The following is a 19,397-nucleotide window of genomic DNA, read 5'->3' as shown; positions in this document are numbered from 1 at the left end:
AAAAAAAAGGTCAAGGAGAAACATCACATGCATGGCACCAAGTATAAAAGGTAACACCGTGACCCACTAACAGGCCACCATCCAGGGATCCCCTCGATTCCATCTTCTGGGATTGTTTACCTGTTTGCTGTTCTTCTTCTCTTCAGTATTTTTCTTATCATTTTTTTTGTAAGCATCAAACGTGGCTGGGTCAACACTGTACAAACATTCTGTCCATTTCCCGTAGAGGGCACAGAGCTTCTTTTTACTGCCGAGAGAAATCAATGCTGAGCCAACAATTAAACCAGTGTCTTGGGGTAATTGAATATTATCATAAACTGAAAGTACTAGTCACTCGGTCAAGTCCAACTCTTTGCAACCCCATGGACTGTAGCCCACCAGGCTCCACGGAATTCTCCAGGCAAGAGTGCAGTGGGTAGCCATACCCTTTCTCCAGGAGATCTTCCAGACCCAAGGACAGAATCTGAGTCTCCTACATTGCAGGAAGATTCTTTGCAGTCTGAGCCATCAAGAAAGCCTCTCTTTTCATAAATAAAGATGCTTACGAATCAGATTCTTTAAAGAAATAGGTATTTCTTGCAGAAGAGTATTTCAATTTCCTGAAATGCTGTTTCCTAGATAACAGCAGGAAACCTAGACAGCATGTTAAAAAGCAGAGACATTACTTTGCTGACAAAGGTCTGTCTAGTCAAAGCTAAGGTTTTTCCAGTAGTCATGTATGGACATCAGAGCTGGACTACAAAGTAAGCTGAGCACCGAAGAACTAATGCTTCTTCCAACTGATGTTGGAGAAGATTCCTGAGAGTTCCTTGGACTGCAAGGAGATCAAACCAGTCAATCCTAAAGGAAATCAGTCCTGAATATTCATTGGAAGGACTGAAGCTGAAGCTCCAATACTTTGGCCACCTGATGCAAAGAACTGACTCATTGGAAAAGACCCTGATGCTGGGAAAGATTGAAGGCAAGAGGAGAAGGGGATGACAGGATGAGATGGCTGGATGGCATCACTGACTCGGTAAGTTTGAACAAGCTCCAGGAGTTGGTGATGAACAAGGAAGCCTGGTGTGCTGCAGTCCATGGGGTCACAAAGAGGCAGACATGACTGAGCAACTGAACTAACAGCAGATTTTCTTTATCTTCCTTTTTAAATTTTTTTGGCCAGACCACACCACATGTAGGATCTTAAGTTTCCCCATCAAGGATCGAACTGTGCCCCCTGCAGTGGAAGCATGCAGTATTAACCATTGGACCACCAGGGAATCCCGGTGTTGGCAGATTTTAATAACAACACTTTACTCAGTGAACAACACCTATACCAGTCAACATTTAAAATGGAACTTTACCTTTTATCTTGAATGTAGCCTTCAACTTTGTGTAATTCTTTACCAAAAAGGCCGCACGGCTTAAAATTCAACACGCATTTGTCCCCAGTCCTGTAAAGGAGACAGTGAGCTCAGGTTATTGTTCAACATGGAAGCAGCAGCAGAGAACAGTGACTCTCTGGCAGCGCCTGCTGTTTAATGATTTTCTAACTCACACAAGGCTCCACACAGAGAGTATCACAATTAATCCATAATCAGTACTGAACCCACCACAAAGGAAAAGCAAGCAAGATCCATAAAAAAATAAGTGAGTTGCTGCTATGGAATGAATATCTACCTACTCCTCGTTCCAATTCATATGGTGAAGCCTCATCACCCATGTAAGGCTATTTGCGGGTAATCTGGTCCTAAGGGTGGAACTGAATGGATGCATGGTCTTTGAATAAGAGACTTTGGGGAGATGATCCCTCCCTCTGCCCCGTGAAGATTTGAGAAGATGGCCAACTTGAAACCAGGAAGAGGGCCTTCCCCCAGCACTGAGTCTGAGGCCACCCTGACCTGGGCCTCCCAAGTCTCCAGAAGCATGAGATATAAATGCTGCCCTTGAAGCCACCCAGTCCACCATGTTCTCTCACCACAGCCCGAGCTGACTAGGACACGGGCCTAGGCTCACAGTAGAATTTGAATCCACCTCTTTCCAACTCTCCTATCCCTCCTGTCACTGGCCCCATGTGAACAATACAAGCTAAACGGTGTCAGCAAGATGAGCTGAGGGAGGGAGGAATGAAGATTCCCTGAGGCTGCCGAAGCTCTGAGTTCACCAGTCTTCCATAATTAGAGACTTAAAAATATAAACTCTATTCATTAAGGACTTCCCTGGCGGTCCAGTGGTTCAGCATCCAAGGCAGGGGACATGGGTTCGATCCCTGGTCCTGAATATTCCACATGCCATGAGGCAACTTAGCCTGGGAGCCCAGCTACTAAATCCTGTTCATTAAATGGACTGGCTTCTATTTACTACAGAGTTACACTGCCTGGTTCTTAAGTTGTCATTAGACTCTACTAGAATTTTTTTTTTAAATTTATCCACATATACAGAACTTTTAAAAATGATTTATACATATATTCTTGGCCGAGCTGCATAGCTTGTGGAATCTAAGTTCCCCAATCAGGGACTGAACCCAGGCCTTCCACAGTGAGAGTGTGGAGTCTTAACCACTGGACTGCCAGGAAACTCCTTGTAACGCAATGCACTTTTTTTTTGGCCACACCACATGGCATGTGGAATCTACATTCCTGGACCAGGAATCAAACCCAGGCCCCCTTCATGGGAAGTGCGAAGTCTTAACCACTGGGCCGCCAGGGATGTCCTCTACTAGAACTTTTACAGAAAGACTACCAGACCCCTCTGACGCAAATGAAGGGACGGGGACGATGAACCATCTCACTTGTGGTTTGTGATCTCCACATTGCCGTATTGCTCAATCCAGAGCTTTCCCACGATGATGTTGTGCACACAGCATGTAGGATTCGTCCACGTATATGCTTCATTGTGTCTAGAAAACAGAAAGCCAAAGCCCAGACAAAGAAGTGAGAAGTGTTACTCTGTTTAAAAAGCACATCTGCCTCAAATGCCATGACTCAGGATAACCTATCAGGCTGCTGGAGAGCACTCAACTCTAAGACTATAAAAACTGCTGATGTTAATCCCAGTAAAATAGGTATCATTTGGTTGATTCTTATTGTTTCTTAAAAGGATGCAAAAACTTCAAAACAAAACAAAACTATGCTTCTACCAAACTCCAAATTAAACTATGTACATAACCATCTTAAGCCTTCAAAAGTTTGGTGAAAACATAATAAATTTAGAGGTAGAAAAGAAAAATGGTCTATTTGGTACTTTCCAGCTTGCCAAAGGGAAAAACTTGTGTATGTGAGTAAGTTCCAATTTTACACATTCTTTGCTTTTGAAAACACTCATTTTACATCTTCATACACTTATGCGTAAATGTATTTTTAATTCACAAGCAGTAAAATTCACTTTTCTTGGTGTTATCTAGTTCTGTGAGCTTCAGCGCATGTGTAGATCATTGTAACTAGTACCACAACCACCAATTCCATCACACCCTCCACCAATTCGCTCATGCTGACTCTCCATGGTCAAACCTTCCCCCACCTGGAATTCCTAAACAACTCATCTGTTCTCCATTGCAATAGTTTTGCCTTTTCTAGAGTGTCATATAAATGGGATAATACATCATGTCCCCTTTGAGATTAACTTCATTTGTATAATACATTTTAAATTCTATGTATCAATAATTTGCTCTTATTTCTGAGTAGTATTCTACTATACGGATGTATCACAGTTTAACCATCTGGGCTTCCCTGGCGGCTCAGAGGTTAAAGCGTCTGCCTTTAATGAGGGAGACCCAGGTTCGATCCCTGGGTCAGGAAGATACCCTGGAGAAGGAATTGGCAACCCACTCCAGTACTCTTGCCTGGAGAATCGCATGGAGGGAGGAGCCTGGTGGGCTACAGTCCAAGGGGTCGCAAAGGGTCAGATATGACTGAGCGACTTCACTTTCCTTTCCTTTCCTTTAACCATGTACTCACTGAAGCATGCTGGGTTGCTTTCAGTTCTTGGTGATTATAAGTAACACTCCTATAAACATCTGGGCATGGGTCTTTGTGAAAATACACCTCTTTATTTCTCCAGAGTAAATGCCTATGAGTGAACTGAATCATCTGGTTAACAGAAGGTCAACTCTGTAAGAAACAGCCAGACTGTTCTCCAGAGTGGCTCTACTCTTTTACCAGATCCCCCAGTAATATATGAGATTTCCGGTTGCCCTGCATCCTAGTCAGTACTTGATACTGTCAGCTCTAAAAATTTTGATTTTAGACATTCTAACAGGTGTGCAGTGGTATCTCACTATGATTTTAATTTTGCATTTCTCTAATGACCGATGCTGTTGAGCATATTTTTGCGTGCTCATTTGTCATTCATATATCTCTTTGGTAAAGTAACTGTTCACATCTTTTGTCTAATTTCTTACTGGGTTGTCTGTTTTCTTACTGTTTTGAGAATGCTTTATATATTCTAGATACAAGTTCTTTGTTGATAAATGATTCACAAATAATGTTTATCCATCTCTAACTTCTCTCTTTGTTCTCTTAAGAGTGTTTTTCACTGAACAACAGATTTTTATAAAATCTATCAATTTTGTTTCTTCTAGATTATCCTTTGGTATTATAAGATGTCATTGCATAACCCAAAGTCATAAACAGTTTCTCTTGCTTTCTTCCAAAAGCTTAAAGCTGTACATTAGATTTTAGCCTATGATCTACGTTGGGATCATTTTTGCCTAGGATGTGAGGTGTAAGTTGAGGTTCATTTTTTAACACATGCATGTTGAACTGTTCTCACACCATTTGTAGAGAGGACTGCCCTTCATTACTCAATAGTGCTTTCTTTCACCTTCATGAAAAATCAATGGACCATGTTTCTGTGGGTCAGTTTTTGGATGCTATTCTCTGTTCCACTGATGTATGTGTCTGTCTTTCTGTCAATACAACAGTCTCGATGGCAACAGCTTCACTGTAAAGTCTTAAAATTAGGAGGTAGGAGTCTATCATTCTGTTCTTCCTTTTCAAAACTATTTTGGCTACAGTGTTTCATCTGTCTTTCCAAATAAATTTTAGGATCCACTATCTCTTGATCTACCAAAATTCATCCTAGGACTTTTAAATTTGGATTGTGTTAATACACACTGTTTATAGATCAATTAAAGGAGAACAAACATACGAATTACATTAAGGATTCCAAGTACAGTGAGGCATGGTAGATGCTCCATTACTCAAGACAGCCTTTGATTCCTGTAACCAGGGTTTTATAGCTTTCAGCCTGTGGATTCTGTACATATTTTATTATCTTTATTCTGCTGTTGAATCTATCCCAGCTATTACATTTGTTATTGTATTTTTTCAGTACTAAAATTTCCAGAAATATGTCAATTTCTTTGCTTCAATGTCTTTCTATTCACTTTAAGAGTATTCATCTTTATGTCATGGAGTATAATTATAACAGCTGCTTTAAAATCTCTGATACAAATTTCAATATCTGAGTCACTCTAGGATTAAATTCTGTTTATTACTTTTTCTCCTTCTCCTTCTTTTTCTCATATAAGGAGGTCATAGAGTATTTGTCTTTCTCTGACTTCTCTCACTTAGCATAATGTCCTTGAGGTCCAACCATGTTGTTGCAAGTGGCAAGATTTCATTCTTTTTAATGGCTGAATAATATTCGTGTATGTGTGTGTACCACAATTTCATTATCCATTCATCTAATGATGGATACTTGGGTTACTTCCAAATCTTGGCTGTTGTGTGGAACAGGTATATATATATTAATATAACACATTATACAGGTATAATATGTATAATAATGTCATGGGGGTGCAGATATCTTTTTGAGATAATGTTTTTGTTATCCTTGGCTAAGTATTATCCCAAAGTGGAACTGCTGGATCACGGTAGTTCTACTTTTAATTTTTTGAGGAATCTCCAAATTGTTTTCCATCGAGACTGAACCAATTTACATCTGCCAACCATGCACAAGGGTTCCCTTCCACTGTGGTTTGATTTGCATTTTCTTGATTAATGACATACAGTATCTTCTCATTCCTGTTGATCATCTGTATGTCTTCATTGAAAAAAATATCCATTCAGATTTTTGGCCCATTTTTTAATTACTTTTTTTTCTTTTGCTACTGAGTGGTATGAGTTCTTTATGTATTTTGGATGTTACCCTATATGATTTGCAAGTATCTTCTCCTATTCAGTAGGCTGCGTTTTCATTTTGTTGATGGTTTTCTTTACTGTGCAGAAGCTTTTTAATTTGATATAGTCCCACTTGTTTATTTTTGCTTTTATTCTTTTTGGTGTCAGATTCAAAACATCATTGCCAAGACCTATGTCAAGGAGTCCACCACCTGTGTTTCCTCCTAGAAGTTTTATGACTTTCAGTCTTAGGTTCACGTTTGTAATCCATTTTGAGTCAATTTTGTGTGTAGTGTAAACCAGTGGTCCAGCTTCACTCTTGAGCATGTGTCTGTCCAATTTCTCCAACTCCACTGAGAACAGTCATTCCACTGTATATTCTTGGATTCTTTGTTTAAATTAATTGACCCTACTTGCATGGACTTATTTTTTGGGCTGTTTCACTGATTTATATATCTGTTTTAATGCCAATATCATATCTGTTAATTACTATAGCTTTGTAACACAGTTTGAAATCAGGGAGCATGATGCCTCCAGCTTTGTTCTTCTTTCTCAAGACTGCTTTGCCAATTTGGGGTCTTCTGTGATCCCATACAAACTGTAGCATTGTCTTCTTTAACTTGTGCAAAAAATGTTATTGGAATTTTGATAGAGACTGCACTGAATCTGTACACTGCTTTGTATATCCATGAGCACAGAATTAACAATTTTACTTCCAATTGCCTCAAAAAAAAATACCTAGAAGTAAATTTAAGCAAGGAAGTGGAAGACTTGTATAGTGAAAATGGTAAGACGGGAATGAACAGAACTGAAGATGACACAAATAAATGGAGAGATATTTCATGGCAATCTTTTTATATCGCAAAAGGAGAGAACTTTCAACTAACCTAATGTCTAAGATGTGCCAATGTGATTGTTATTTCAATATTTCTCAAAGTGAATTAATTGTAAAAGATGATTAAACAAGGCATTACCACCATGATAATGTCACGGACTGATTAACTCCATTTAATCTTAAAATAGATCTAAATAAACCCACTGTCATAGTTAAACTGTTTACATATACCTAGGCTGACTAACCACGGCTGTTGCCACATTTCTCAAATTCTTTTACATGACAGCAGAAAATTTATGTCTTATAAAAGCAGCTTTGTTTTCTCCAGCTTTCGAACAACAAGGTCAGGTCTGCGTGTAAGTGTATATGCTAATGAGTACGTACACATGAAATGAGTAAAAGGTATGATTCTAACTCACTCAAGAAGCTCCAACGTGATGGTTCCTTTGGGTTCTGCTTCTACGCTCTTCCCCCAGAACTTCAGTTTGGGATAGATTGAGCCATGAAAGATGAAATCATTGTTCAATCCTTCAGCATGAAATGCACTAATGGGTGGGTGATGGCTGACCTGCTCAGAGATGAGTCTGAAACCGAGGTCATCTCTTAAGATTTAAAAAAAAAAAAAAAAAAAAAGGTAGTGTTATAATAAACTCACCACAAAATATATACATTATTGTCATTTCAGTCTGAAAGCAATGTTAATATATGTACTACCATGCGTAAAACATACATCAGACGCCGTTGTATAGCACAGAGGGCTCAGCTTGGTGCTCTATGATGATGAGAGGTGGGAAGGAGGGTGCGGGGGTGAGAGGGAAGCTCAAGAGGAAGGGGATATATGTATACTTGGAGCGGAGTCATGTTGTTGTACAGCAGAAAGCAATACAACATTGTAAAGCAACTATGCTCCAATTAAAAATAAATCTTTTTCAAAAGCAATGTTAAAGTATTAAGGAAATGGATTTGACAAACTGAACAATTCTTTATCATCCTGATGAAAAGGACAATACATGAGAAACTGCAAAAATGCACCCCAAACAACTAAAACCAGTGTTATTATACATCGAGCTACTTAAACACATTAAAACAAGGAATACCCATGAATTGTGGTGATTTTCATGAATTGACAATACTAGCCATGTAAATTTAAAACTTATCATCCCATCATCCCTTATACTATCATCCCTTAAGTTAAAACTTATCATCCCTTATACTAAGACAGAAGAATCTAAAGTGTCTCCTTTTCAAACATCTAGGGAATAAATGAGATCAAAACTTGTGGATAGAAGAGAAAGATTCAGAAAAACAAAAGCCAAATGAATTATCTGTGTGTAAAGAAGCAAGCAATTGCAGGCAGGCAGGCAGTACTGCACCCTTAGATACATTCACTGCCTCTATGCCAACAATCTAAGTTTATGCTAATATATTTTATACAGTTATTTTTTTAAAATCTATCCTAATGGGCTACATAACTAGAACGGATGATGGCTAATCCTGCAAGATCAGGAATACTGAAATTCTTTTATTTACTTTTAAATAATGTATTTACTTTTCATATATGCTTTCATATTTTTGACAATCTCTAAAATAACAACTATCACAGAAACAAACATCAAAATTGTTACCTTTTCTCCAGTCATACAAAATGTTGGTAAATGCTCAAAAAATATCCATTTTCATTTGAAGAGCTATATAAATCATGCAAATTCAACTATCCGCCTGGAATAGAGTGGAAGATCTTACCGAACTAATTCGTAAGTCTCTCCCAGAAGTGGGTTGAAAGGCTTTCCAGTGCGTTCCCACTGCGAAGCAACAGCAGAGACAGCAAATGCAGCTACACACTGTGGGACAGAGAGTTAGCATTAGTTAAAAATAGCCTCACTGGCTCCTCATTCTTTCAGGAACTGAACTTTTGCTGAAGACAGTAATTTACAAAATGATTCTGTGGAGTTTAATTATGTTGTATTTTTAAGATGGCTTAATAAGCAAACTAATAAGCCAATGTGGATATTCAGAATGAAAATGACTCTGAGTCTCTTCCTGTAAGTCATCCCAACTGTGGTTTTCATAATATACTCACAGTGTTACAAATACTCTCAAGGACTTTAAAAAAAGACTCTCAAATCTGACATTACTTTTAATTCCTTTAAAATTTCTAAAAAGTACATCACCAGATGGTAAAGAATCTGCCTGCAATGCAGGAGACTCAGGTTTGATCCCTGGATCTAGAAGATGCCCTGGAGAAGGGAATGGCAACCCACTCCAGTATTCTTGTCTGGGAAATCCCATGGACAGAGGAGCCTGGTGGGCTACAGTCCACTGGGTCACAAAGAGTCAGATGTGACTGAGTGACTAACACTTTCACATCCCTTTTAGGATGCGGTAAAGAGATAAAACCAAACAAACTGGTATCAAGTCCAATGAGGTTGGGAAAAGCTGCTTTACATACATGAAAGGACACAAGACTCCATTTAGAATGCTATTGCTTTGTTGGAAGGAGAACAGTGTATCCACTCTCCCTGTATCTAGTCCATCCATATACATCACATGAATATTTCCCTTCAAAAAAAAAATCAAGACGTACAATTCCTCCTTGTCCTCTTTTTTAACCTATAGTAGTATGTGTATATTTATATAAACACATAAGCATAAATACGTTTATTTATATGTGTATGTATATACATGTCTTCCTAGAAACACTCTGAGAAGTCTGAAAGGCTGAATTGTCTTCCCCCAACACAATGCCACTTTCTAAAACAATGAATCAGAAACAGCTCACCAAACTCAGGTTTGGTTTTGGACCTTTCTGCTTTCTTCCAATCCTCACTGGTCTGCGGAAGGAACACAGATGACAATCCAAACATGCTATGTATTAATAACATTTCCTAACCTAGCATTAAACTTAACATGACTTCTGTGCGTGTAGGTTGGGGGCGGGGAGGCAGGGGAGGTGGCAAAGAAGACCTTCCAAGACTTCAGTCTTTCCCAGGGCTTGGTGACACGCACCTGCATCCTTTCCACAGGATCAGCGAGCGAACTGGCCTTGTGGATGAGGTATGTATGCTCCATATATTCAGTGAGTCGCTGGAGGAAGCTCAAAGGCTCATTAAATATAACTGGCATGGTGATCTTGGAGAGTTCCTAGTGAATAAGAAAATGGAAACTGATGTCCAAAATACACAGTAAACCTACATGCTTCCGTCCCGACATAACAGGTTCCTGGAAAGAAAGTCACAGAAAACAGCGACCCAGGAAATTTAATTAGTATTAGTTCAATTTCCTAAGTATTCCCAGATCATCTAACCATGTGGAATATACTGTTCTAGGCCTTGAAGGAAATACAAAGACTACCCAGACGGTCTTCCTTGGCTTCGAGGAGCTTGCAGTCTACTAGTGATCAGTGAGATGATGACTGTTACTAAGTCTGCCTCAGCTCAGAATTAGCAAATGACAAATAAAGGTGATGGGGACGCAAAGACCAAACATCTCCACAATGGGCTAGGAAGCTACTGCAGAGACCATTTTGGGGGACGATTTTTCAAAAGAACTTCAGACTGCTTTTCACAGACAATATTGAGGTTTTCTGAGCACATTCATATGCATTATGAACTAGGGTGCTAGACGGCTAATGTATATTTCACAGAATAGATATTCAATTCTGTCTGATAGAATGACACAATCATGTAGACTTCCGAGAATAATTTAATGACTGGGCAGGGGTCCTCTAACCTCAATTGCAACCTTTCACCTCTATTTACCATATCCTGGGGCTTCCCTGGTGGCTCAGAAGGTGAATCCACCTGCAACATAGGAGACCTGGGTTCAATCCCTGGGTTGGGAGATGCCCTAGAGAAGGGAATGGCAACCTACTCCAGTATTCTTTCCTGGAGAACTGCATGGACAGAGGAGCCTGGTGGGCTACAGTTCATGGGGAAGCCAAGAGTCGGATACGACTGAGCAACTAACACTGTCACTTCCACTACCATATCCTGCCAGCAAACAGGAGCACCACAGGATCTTAAAAAAAAAATTCATTAGATAACAAACTTATCTTGGTTTTCTCTAGATTATTCTGATAATCTTCCCAACCTTCCACCTATCATTATTTACCTTTCTCGTGGGAATCAGGTCTTTCATGAAACCTGCTAACTAAAACCACGATCATGTGAACAATCCCAAGGCACCATCCAGGCTGAATGCCATCTGCTTCCTCCCACCCCTCTAAGCATCTACATTCTTACACATGTGCACAATTAAGAATAAAGTGACCTTCACAAAACTACAACCAGCATGTGCACACGCACACACACAAAAGAAGCTCATGTATTATCATAAAACACTGCAGAATGCAGACAGATGTAGCATCTCAATGTAATGAAAAGAAATGATAGGTTTACACTGCCTCTCTGGGAAGACAAAGGAGAACAGGAATGCATAAGGAGATAAAGAACAGAAGGCTCTTTACTATGTAACACCCTGAGATCTTGGTAAATGCAGAAACTCACTGGTGGGCCAAGTCAAGAAAGGGGGGACTGCCAAGGCTTGTCTTAACTGAGATGTCTCAGACTCTCCCTTTTACTTAAAATACCTTCATGGGTTTTTTCTTTTTTCTTTTTTAAAAAGAGGAGTATGCAATGCTCAGTAATAGAAGTAAAAACATGAAAATGCTCCTTTCCTTAGAGGCAAAGCATCAACAACAGTTTGGGGTACACTGTTGTGTATACACACATGTATGTACATGTGTGTGTACACATACACCTTACTGGATTTTTTAAAAGCATGGCATCTGCTCTGTGTACTGGCTCACTGACTTGCCTTTTTTGCTGTCCCGGTGTTTGGAGGTCTTACACACACGTACAGTACATCACTAAGTCTGTCAAGCTCTTTGTAATCCCTGTACTATTCAGTGGTTAAGACATCAGAACCAGACTGAGCTCCATGACAGGCTCTCTCATTTAGCAGTCATGCAACTCTGGCCGAGTTAAACTCTGCCAGCTTCCTTACAATACCATGGCATTAATCTAACAATGTATATAGCATAATCTACTACAAAGCATTCTTCTAAGACCATTACTTGCAAAACACTTAAGACTAGTTCTCGGCACATTAGCAAATGCTACATTTATTCATTAAAAAAAAGTTTTAAGTCTATATATACATAGAAGGGAATGGCAACCCACTCCAGTATTCTTGCCTGGAGAACCCCACAGATGGATAAGTCTGGTAGGCTACAGTCCACGGGGTTGCAAAGAGTCGGACACGACTGAATAACTTCACTTTCACTTATGGTATATGGCTATACCATGGACTATATACTATGGTATATAGCTATACCATGAACAATTTAATCTTTTAGAACATGAGCAAATATGGTTTTAAAGTAAATTTCTATAAGTGGGTTTTTTAGGTCAAAGGTGTGTACTCATTTAAAATTTTTACTGTTACTCCCAAGCTGAATGCCTTCCAAAAAGCCTTTATCCTATTTGTACTCCTACCACTGCTGCCTGGAAGTCAGATTTTCTTTTAACATCAAAGGGAGGAGCAGTACTTCCAATCTGTTCATTCAATCATGGTCATTTTCTTTATAGAAAAGTTTAACTGAAGGATAGTCAAATATTGAATGGGGCAAAGTAGTCCACTTTTAAATCTAGAATGAAGATTAAAAAACAGAATCCTAAACATAAACATTAGGGAGTATCAGACCACCTTACCTTACCTGTCTCCTGAGAAAGCTGTACGCAAGTCAAGAAGCAGCCGTTAGAACGACATGGAACAAATGCCTGGTTAAAAATTGGGAAAGGAGTACAACAAGGCTATATATTGTCACCCTGCTTATTTAACTTATAAGCAGAGTACATCATGAGAAATGCTGGGCTGGATGAATCACAAGGTGGAATCAAGACTGTAGGAAGAAATATGAACAACCTCAGAAATGGATAAATTCCTGGAAACAACATACCTACCAAACTTGAATCATGTAGAAATAGGAAATCTGAACAGATCAATTACTAGTAAAGAGACTGAAGCAGTAATCAAAGACTTGCCAACAAACAAAAGTCTAAGACCAGATATCTTTACTGGTGAATTCTGCCAGACATTTAAAGTAAAATTAATACTGATCCTTCTCAAACTATTCAAAAACAGAAGAGGAGGGAACATTTCCAGTCATTTTACAAGGTCAACATTATCCTGACACTAAAACCAGAGAAGGACAAAAGCAGACCCAGAAAAGAAAATTATAGGCCAATATCCACGATGAACACAGACGTAAAAGAAAACATTACCAAGCTGAACTCAACAATACATTTAAAGCATCATACACCATGCTCAAGTGGGATTTAGTCCAGAGAAGCAGGATGGTTCAACACAAGCCAAGCAATCAATATGATATACCACATTAGTAAAATGAAGAATAGAAATACATGATCATTTCAATAGATGCAGAAAAAGCATTTGACAAAATTCATCCTTTCACGGTAAGTTCTAGCCAGAGTACTAACGCAAGAAAAAGAAAAGGCATTCAAATTAGGAAGTAAGAAGTAAAATTATCTCTATTTGCAAATGATATTATAAATAGAAAACCCTAAAGACTCCACCAAAACACCAATGGAACCAATATGTGAGTTCAGTGAGTTGCAGGGTACAAAACCAACTTACAAAAATCAGTTGTGTTTCAATACACCAAGAATAAGCTATCAGAAAAAGATATTAAGAAAGCAATCCCATTTACAATATCATCAAAAAGAATAAAATACTTAGGAATAAATTTAACCAAGGAGGTGAAAGATCTATACACTGAAAACTGTAAGACGTTAACAAAAGAAATCACAGAAGACAGGAATAAATGGAAAGATATTCTGTACTCATGGATTACAAGAAGTGAAGTGAAGTCGCTCAGTCATGTCCGACTCTTTGCGACCCCATGGACTATAGCCTATCAGGCTCCTCCGTCCATGGGATTTTCCAGGCAAGAGTACTAGAGTGGGTTGCCATTTCCTCCTCCAGGGGATCTTCCCTACCCAGGGATCGAACCCAGGTCTCCTGCATTATGAGCAGACGCTTTATCCTCTAAGCCACCAGGGAAGCCCCATGGATTACAAAAGTTGTTAAAATGTCCAAACTACCCAAAGTGATGTAGTCAATGCAATCCTTATCAAAATTCCAGTGGCATTTTTTCACAGATAAAGGAAAAACAATCCTGAAATTTGTATACGACCACAAAAGACCTTGAATAGCCAATCTTGAGAAAGAGCAACAAAGCTGGAGGCATCGAGCCCCCTGATTCCAAACTCTATCACAAAGATATACTAATCAAAATAGTACAGAACTGGCATAGTAATGGACAGGTGGATGAATGGAATAGAGAGCCAAGAAATAAATCCATGCATTTATGGTCAACTAATTCTTGCCAAGAATACACAATGGAAACAAGCTAAGTGTCCATCAATGGATAAATGGATCAAGAAAACACGGGTGTGTGTGTATATCTATATGTGCACATATACATGAATATTACTTGGCCTCACAAAAGGAAATCTTGCCATTTATGACAACACGGATGAAACTGGAGGTACTTATGCTAAGTGAAATAAACCAGACAAATACGGTATTGTGTCACACAGAGGCGAACCATAAAAAATATATATATATTGAACCAATAAAAACATAGTAGAAAGTCATTGCCCAAGGGCTTCAGGGTGGGGAAATTACGCAGAAGTTGGTAAAAGTGTATGAACTTTCAGTTATAATATGAATAAGTCCCAAGGATCTACCACATAACATGGTAGACAACTGATAATGCTGTTTTGTATGAAGGAAAGAAGAGGAGAACTTAAGTGCTGTCACCAAAAAATGCTACACATGTGAGGAGCTGGGGGTGTTAATTAGCTTGATGGGGGAATCCTGTCACAATACATACATACATCCAATCATCTTGATATAGACTTTAAATATCTGTCAGTTGTACCAAAAAAAAAAAAAAAAGTCCACCAAGATGGTCTCTTTTAAAGCAACTTGACCATACAAAGTACACATATAGAAATAAAATTCTTCCAACATATTTTTTTTTCCAACATATCTTTCTAAAAACTTTTAACTCAGCACCTACTAGGTGCCAGGCACTGCTTTAGACACCAGATTAAAAGTCTCATTATGCAACTTCCCTGGAGGGTCCAGTGGTTAAGACTCCACACTCTCAATACAGGGAGTGTAGATTTGAGCCCTGTTCAAGGGAACTAGATCCCACATGCTGCAACTAAAGATCCCGCCCAGTCTAATTAATTAATTAATGTTTAAAAACATAAATGTCTTGTCATAGCCAATCCTGACCCGGAATGCCCTCACTTCCCATAATTTTTTTTTGGGGGGGGGGGTATCTCTTCCCCGGTAGAACTTCAAAGCCCAGTTCAAGCCTCTCCTCCTTGATTTCTCATCTCTCCCAGCTCTTGGAACACATAATCTGTATTGTACAAGTGAGCATCTGATCACAGATTGGATGACCTGCTGCTATGTCAGAAGTATTAACCAACACAACTTGCTAAGTACCCAGTGATACAATTCCCGAGGGAAGGGATAATAGCTCATACTTGCCTGTGTCCTCATGCCCTCAGAACAGAGCACAACACAGGTGCCCCTGCCCCCACGTGCTCCCGTGTATTCCCACTGTCCCCGAGTTTACTCCGATTGGGCGTTTATCACAAAGCACTAGCCTCTCTCAACTCTTTCACCGGAATACAAACTCCCTGAGCTCAGAACCCTCTTGCTGAATGATGCACGCTAGTTCACATGGGAAAATGTGTGAAAAAGTAGGTTACAATGCAACATGTTTAAAAATATTTTGTAAACTCTATGTTATATAGAGAAATATTAGAAGGTAGCGGTATCAAAAAGTTAACAGCGGTTGTCTCTAGGAGTTGGAAGTCCAGGTAATCTTGATGATCTTTGCGCTTTTCTGTATTTTCTAAATTTCCTAAAAGGGACGTGTATTTCTCTTACAATCAGGGGTAAAACAAGAGATACAATTTAAAAATCTTAACACTTTCAGCCTGGCCAAAGGAAGGGATGGGGAAGCTGACAACCTGGAACCATGGAAAGTGGACCACCTTAGGACACACAGGCTGACATTCTGCTAGTCATAAATTAGACAAAAGAAATACAGTGTATCTGGCATGATGGAAAAGGAGGAGCAGCTAGATACACTCAGAATGGTCCAGTCCTGGGGTCCCGGGACAGCAGAGTGTTGTGGCTGAAAGAAGGCCTTCTGAACAGAGGGCACAATAGTGGCTGCCAGGGCTGGGTGTGGGGGAGAGGGGCAGAGGGGGCGTTGCTGACCCAGGGATGCAGAGCATCGGCTACGTGAGATGAAAAGAGTTTCGTGGAGAGAGAGCGGTGAAGCAGCACAAGGATAAAGTACAAATGCCACTGAACCGCACGCTTCCAGTTAGAATGGTAACCATTACACTGTATGCATCTTATAACTTGAAAAGAACAAAAGAAACGAATGGGCTGAGAGCACACGCCCCTGCTACCTAATGCTGGTGTCACTTCTCCACCAAGCGGGGACTTCGCTTTTGGGATTAGATTAGTTAGCTCACACGAAACACTCACAACAGCGCCAGGCATACATTAGGCGAGCAATGCATGTCAACTATGGGATCACTACTGTTAGCAGCACATGCAAGACGGCCAAGCCCTCCAAGGTTGTGAGGAGGCAAGGTGGCTTCAAAGGCTGGGATACCGTGTCCTGTCACCTGGCAGCCAAGCTGCAGAAGCGCCACCCTGGGGGCAGTGTGGCTTGAGTTCTGACCTTAAAAGGTGAGGGAGTGAGGGAAGGACACCTCTTTCTCCCCTCCTCCCCGCCCCAGCCGGGAGGCATCGTGTAGTCCTGCCAAGGCTGGCTGTCGGGTCCAATCGCCAAGACGACAGGGGCTTCACCAGGGTGGCGATGTGAGCCCTGGCCCTTGACGGTATGTGACATGAGTGATGCCATTTCTGACTCTGCTCTCGTTTCTACATTTTGCTTTGTGGTGCACACGAGCAGGGTGAGGTTTAAAGGAATTTTAAAAGGATTTATTCAGTAAAGGAATGAAGGACTTTACCTGGAAGTTTGAATTTGAACTTTTCCCCTAAAAATACTAGAATGGCTATTAAACACTCACTGAGGGAACAAAAGATATGCCAGTGGGTGACACCTGCTGCTTTCATAATGATGGTGGGCTTCCCAGGTGGCGCTACTGGTAAAGAATCCGCCTACCAAAGCAGGAAATCCAAGAGATGTGAGTTCGATCCCTGTGTTGGGAAGATCCCCTGGAGTATGAAATGGCACCCTACTCCAGTATTCTTGCCTGGAAAACTCCACGGGCAGAGGAGCCTGGTGGGCTGCCGTCCACGGGGCCACAAAGAGTTGGACACGACTGAGCGCACGCATACACACTATGCACACACCATAATCACGGTGGCTCAGGGCTTCCCTCGTAGCTCAGTCGGTAAAGAATCCACCGGCAATGCAGGAGACCTGTTCGAGTCCTATGTTAGAAGATCCCCTGGAGAAGGAAACGGCAACCCACTCCAGTATTCTTGCCTGGGGAATCCCATGGACAGAGGAGCCTGGCAGGTTACAGTCCATGGGGGTCACAAGAGTCGGACATGACTTAGCAACTAGACAATGATGATGACGCCAGATGGGAATCCAGGCCTAGGGCCTTAATCTTTTATCTCTATGCTATGCATTGCCATACCCTCACATATATATTCCTGAGAAAATAAACAAGCAAGAATGGGACAGTCACAAGCCTGCTAGATACTGGCTATTTAGCACCTGTTGGTTAGACTTCATATGAATCAGCAAGTCAATGAAAGAGTGTGGTGTCAACTCTGGAGACCAAGTCACAAAGGACATGGTTTTATCATCCATTCAATGGGCAGATTCCTTTTTAATCATTTGAAAAGCTTCCCAAATTCTAAAAGGGTCTTTACATCCAATTTTGTCATCAAGAATAATTTAAACACCTTCCTCCTGCTTCTTTCAGTAATTCAGAATGCAAGCACTCAAGAAAATGAAAAGGCAAGCTTGTGGCCCAAGTAACAGGGAGTGGAAGGGACAGAAAAAGCCCTGATAGAACATACAAATACAGATCCAGACAACCATAAAAACCACCTCGACTGTGTAGAACAGTCTAACAGATTATTTAAAATATAGCAATGAACTTGCAATTTTTTTTGCCTCTATTAGCCTGTAATTATTATTAAACTTGGAAGGAAAGTTATAACCAACCTAGAAGTGAAGTGAAGTGAAGTCGCTCAGTCATGTCCGACTCTTTGCGACCCCATGGACTGTAAGCCTACCAGGCTCCTCAGTCCATGGAATTCTCCAGGTAAGAATACTGGAGTGGGTTGCCATTTTCTTCTCCAGGGAATCTTCCCAACCCAGGGATTGAACCTGGGTCTCCTTCATTAAAGGCAGATGCTTTACTGTCTGAGCACCAGGGAAGCCCCATAACCAACCTAGACAGCATACTAAAAAGCAGAGACATTACTTTGTCCACAAAGGTCCATATAGTCAAGGGCTATGGTTTTTCTAGTGGTCATGTATGGATGTGAGAGTTGGACTGTGAAGAAAGTTGAGTGCCGAAGAACTGATGCTTTTGAACTGTGGTGTTGGAAAAGAATCTTGAGAGTCCCCTGGACTGCAAGGAAATCCAACCAGTCCATCCTAAAGGAGATCAATCCTGGGTGTTCATTGGAAGGACTAATGTTGAAGCTGAAACTCCAATACTTTGGCCACCTGATGCGAAGAGCTGACTCATTTGAAAAGACCCTGATGCTTGGAAAGATTGAGGGCAGGAGGAGAAGGGGACAACAGAGGATGAGATGGTTGGACGGTAACAACGACTCAATGGACATGGATTTGGGTGGACTCCAGGAGTTGGTGATGGACAGGGAGGCGTGGCATGCTGTAGTCCACGAGGTCGCAAAGAGTCGGACATCACTGTGTGACTGAACTGAGCTAAATCTTACAATTATTTTAATTGCTTAATTTAAATTTATAGAATGAAATTTATATAATGGATATATAATGAAAAACTTGGCAATACAAATTATATTTCGCTCCCTCTTGGAAATTCACAGAGACACCACTTTTACTTACAAGACAATGAAGTTTGGTACTGGATTCTCTAGATGCTGTATACAACCAATGAATAGGGTATATATTCCAGTAATAGGAAAAACAACAATGCATATTATGAAGGTCAAGTTTCAGGAAGAAACATGAGCTAGAATGCTTTTATCACTGAAAGCTTCAGTCAGCTGGAAAAATTAAATATTTATGCCAGGCAATTCTACCTTGTGACCCAGCTGAAAGCAAAGTTTAAATTTATCCATGCAAATTAATAGCAACCAATGATGAAACCGAAGAAACTCTTAATTGCAGCTTCTCATCAGCTGACAAACTGAGAAGAAAA

At 40.3% G+C, this 19,397-nt stretch overlaps 1 protein-coding gene across 5 annotated transcripts in view; it reads right to left on the bottom strand.

Moving 5' to 3' along the window:
- The window catches only part of OSBPL1A (oxysterol binding protein like 1A), a 221,838-nt gene that overhangs the window by 9,788 nt on the left and 192,653 nt on the right, over nt 1-19,397 (bottom strand). For 4 of the 5 annotated variants that reach the window (XM_004020467.5, XM_027960780.2, XM_042239340.2 and 1 more), the window contains 6 exons: nt 9,943-10,077; nt 8,680-8,777; nt 7,356-7,538; nt 2,771-2,878; nt 1,344-1,433; nt 121-247 (listed from right to left, as the gene is read on the bottom strand). In XM_004020467.5, coding sequence (XP_004020516.1) covers nt 121-247; nt 1,344-1,433; nt 2,771-2,878; nt 7,356-7,538; nt 8,680-8,777; nt 9,943-10,077 — 741 coding nt within the window. The remainder of the gene's footprint in view (nt 1-120; nt 248-1,343; nt 1,434-2,770; nt 2,879-7,355; nt 7,539-8,679; nt 8,778-9,942; nt 10,078-19,397) is intronic. The other variant, XM_012103464.4, reaches the window with a different exon arrangement.

Source organism: Ovis aries, chromosome 23 (assembly GCF_016772045.2).
Source record: "Ovis aries strain OAR_USU_Benz2616 breed Rambouillet chromosome 23, ARS-UI_Ramb_v3.0, whole genome shotgun sequence".
Classification (NCBI taxonomy): Eukaryota; Metazoa; Chordata; class Mammalia; order Artiodactyla; family Bovidae; genus Ovis; species Ovis aries.
This window is presented reverse-complemented; position numbering and strand designations above follow the sequence as displayed.